Raw genomic sequence first — 3,857 nt, forward strand, 5'->3', positions numbered from 1 at the left:
AAAACAAGTTGCTGCATGTAAAAAGCCTGGCATGGGGCTGAGGTGAAACCTCAGTTGGCAAAGTACATGGCACATAGTACAAGAACCTGAGTTTGATCTCTAGTACTACTGTAAAAAAAAGCTAGGTGTGGTGGTGTGGTCTTGCAACTCTAGTGCTGGAAGGTGGAGACAGGTTGACCACTGGGATTCACAGGTCAGTCACCCAAGCCATATTTGGTAAGCTCCAAGCCAGTGAGAAACTTTGTCTCCAAAAAAAGCACCATAAAGCAAACCAATGAAGTGGACAATGCTTGAGGAATGACAGACAGGGTTCTGGCCTCTATGTACATAAACACACAAACACACACACACACACACACACACACACACACAAATGTTTCAATTTGAATTACAAAGAAAGGAATACAATTAAAGAATGGATTAGCAATCTATTTGTTGCAATTTCCCAAACTAAAATATTCATGTCTGTAGGTGGATTGGTTTTTTTTTTTCTTTCTTGCAAGCCAGCTTCAAATTACCAAATGTTTTCTTGTATAGTCAAGAAAATGCAGCCAATAGCTTAGGCTTGTTTCTAACTAGCTCTTCTAACTTTAATTAACCCATTTCTATGAATCTATGTGCTGCCCCAAAGTTCATTTACCTCATCTGTACACTTTCCATCCTACTCACTCTGCCTCATAGCATCTCCTCATGACTCTACCCTTCTTCCCAGCATTCTCTCTGCCCTGAAAATCCCACCTAGCTATTAGTCATTCAACTTTCTATCAAACCAATCCAAAAGACAAATTTTCATAATGTGCGAAAAGATTATTCCACAACACACCCCACTATTTTTTCTGCAATGTGCTAATCAGCTTAACACATAACAAAACATTTTTAGCTAGAATTCTCTTATCTTCATAATTTTTGTCTCTATACTTAACTGACATCCAAAACATACCTGAAAAACACAGCAAATAATTGATACTATTTCTATAACTGAAGGTTGTGAATTAGGGATTTATAAACTAGTACAAAGTAGAGGAATAATATACTGAAACTTGACCTAAAATCCAAGCTATTCAATGTAGACACTGAGAAGTTTGCAAATGACTTTACCATTTCCTCTGTTATGAAAATGGCATTACTTCTTCACTGGGGATAAATATGCATTACTTTTGTATTTTTAAGATGAATTACAAGTAGAAATGAATCTTTTCATTAAAAACCTGATGGTTCTAATACGTCATTACCCCATTAGGTTCCAAATGCTTGAGAAATACTATACAGATGGTGATGACATACTGCAGCTCGTTAGATTGCTCCAAGAGTGTAAATGATAAAAGGAATAGGAACAGATCCTGAGAAACACCCACATTTAAAAAAGCAGAGTCAGAGGAGTTAATGGAAGGAGAGACCAGAGATATAGAAGAACAAACAGGAGAAAATCTTCTCATAGAACAAGGGGGAGACACGAATTTGAGCACAAAGAGGGATCAATATCAAATTTTTCATGTTACACTAGAGAAAAGTTAAGGACTTCCCCAAAAAACATCACTGATCTCAACTGAACACTGTCCCAGGGCAGTTGTATGCCTGAAACCCTTTTGCTTTAAGTAGGATGTTGGAGGGCTTAAATAAGACTAAATAAATTCAGAGTCCTCTGTATACACTAGGCTATGAAAGATAGGATGTTACATACCAGTGTGTGTGTGTGTGTGTGTGTGTGTGTGTGTGTGTGTGTGTACACGTGTATAGAGGTCAGAGGACAACCTCGGGTGTTGGTCATAACCTTCCACCCCCCTTGAGATAGGGTCACCTTTTTATTGTTCATTGCTGTGTACACCAGGTTAGCTGGCCTACAGGTTATCAGGGATTAGCCTGCCTGTATTTCCCATCTCACCGTGGGAGTTCTGGAATGACAGATGCACTCTACTGTGCCCATATTTACATAGTGCATCACGAGAACGTTTCATTTGTTGTGGAACGTTGGTGACGTCACACCAGCTGCCTTCTAGCCCTCATCAGCGCACCTACGTGGTCCTCAACGGTCGTACTCCACAGCCTGACGAGACAGTCAGCGGGACTTCGGCCGAGACTTTAAAGCGCCATTTTGTGGTCATTTTGCCGCTCATGCGCATCTGAGAGACATCTCTCTCTGAGTGAAACCGACTGTGAGCGAAGCCAGCTGTGAGTGAAGCCACAGCGGCCATTCCCATGTCGTCGGTTCCGCTCCATGTTGCCGTGGTGTCCTCAAGCAACCATAACCGGAGCATGGAGGCGCACTGGGTCCTGAGCAAACAAGGGTTCAATGTGAAGTCCTTTGGAACCAAGGGCTTTGTGAGGCTACCTGGGCCCACACCTGACAAGCCGAACATTTATGATTTCCAAACAATGTATGAAAAAATATACCGTGACCTGCTGAAGAAAGATAGAGCCTTCTATACCCAGAATGGCATTTTACACATGCTGGATAGAAACCGGAGAATCAAGTCTGGCCCTGAACAGTTCCAGAGCAGCAATGACCTCTTCAATGTGATCTTCACATGTGAGGAGCAAGTCTATGACCAGGTGGTGGAACACCTGAATGCCAGGGAACAGATGGTGTGTCAGCTGGTGCACGTGATCAATGTGAACATCCCTGACAGCTACGAAGAAGCCACCCACGGGGCCTTCCTCATCTCTGAGCTCTGCCACAGTATTCAGGAAATGGAAGATGTGGATGACGAGATAGCAGAGCTGCTGCAGAAGTTCGAGGTAAAGACTGGCAAGACCTTCCTGCACACCGTGTGCTTCTACTGAGGAGGACTGCTCCCATCCTCTGATGCTGCCTGAAGTGGTCCTTCATTAATGTTGGTTCCTGAGATTGCTTCTGCGTTTAAGAACAGTTAAGCTGCTACATAAACTCTGCTGACGAAGTAAGTTGTATGACTGCCGGGTTTAAAAAGCAGCAGGATGTTTGAAAAGTTGAATATTGATTCGTTTTTCTCTTTAAAAATATTTTATTGTTAATTTCCAAACAGCTCATGTTTCCCTATGCCTTTAATTCCCTTCTGCCCTAACTATAAAAATATCTAAACAAACTAACAGAGGGGGGAAGATGTGGGATTTTCAAATACATGTTCTTGCTTGTTCAAAAACAACAACAAAAATTCTGCTTAAATCGAGCTTCAGAAGGAGAATATAAACAGTATATGAACAATATTTAAAAATGCAATGTTTAATAAATTTCCAAACTTCTCTTTAAAATTTTTATGACATTTATTTATTTAGTGTTTAGGGACAAGTGAGGAGGGCAATTTGTGGGAGTCAGTTCTAGGGATCAAACTCAGATCATTGGGCTTGGTAGAAGGCATCTTTACTGGCTGACCCATTCTGCCAGATCCCAAAGTTGGCTTCCTTTTTTAAGATTTATTTATTTTAAATTTATTTTTATTTTGTGTGTAAGACTGTTCACCTGCAGTTACAGATGTACAATTAGTGCCCATGGATGTCAGAAGAGTGTGTGGGTTTCCCTGGAACTTGAGGTAGGAATGGTTGGTAACTATCATGTGGGTGCTAGGAACTAAGCTCTGGTCCTCTGCAAGATCAATAAGCGCTCTTTGTCCTGAGCCGTCTCTTTACCCCGGGGAAGCCTTTTTTTAAGTTTATGAAACTTCAGGGAAAAAGGAGTTGCATCTAGAAAACTCATTTGGACTCAGAGTATCGAGGAGTCTGTCTATAAGGCATGTCATAACATTCGCATAGAAATCCAAGATGCTCAAGGAGAGATGAGGGGCTGTATGTATGAAGAAACTCAGGTCTACAAAATACAATACACAAACACCTAGAGGAATCAAAAATCCAATCAGGGAAGGCTCAGCTTTATAGCTGTTAAC

The 3,857-nt window shown here is 41.3% G+C and overlaps 1 protein-coding gene across 1 annotated transcript; it reads left to right on the plus strand.

The window, feature by feature from the left end:
- The first annotated feature begins 2,035 nt into the window (after positions 1 to 2,035).
- LOC101830480 (RNA polymerase II subunit A C-terminal domain phosphatase SSU72-like) lies at positions 2,036 to 3,153 on the plus strand. The gene has a single exon (XM_040733771.1). The coding sequence runs from the start codon at positions 2,197 to 2,199 to the stop codon at positions 2,779 to 2,781; it is 585 nt and encodes a 194-aa protein (XP_040589705.1). The 5' UTR covers positions 2,036 to 2,196; the 3' UTR covers positions 2,782 to 3,153.
- The last annotated feature ends 704 nt before the right edge of the window (positions 3,154 to 3,857 follow it).

Source organism: Mesocricetus auratus, unplaced genomic scaffold (assembly GCF_017639785.1).
Source record: "Mesocricetus auratus isolate SY011 unplaced genomic scaffold, BCM_Maur_2.0 Super-Scaffold_100033, whole genome shotgun sequence".
NCBI lineage: Eukaryota > Metazoa > Chordata > Mammalia > Rodentia > Cricetidae > Mesocricetus > Mesocricetus auratus.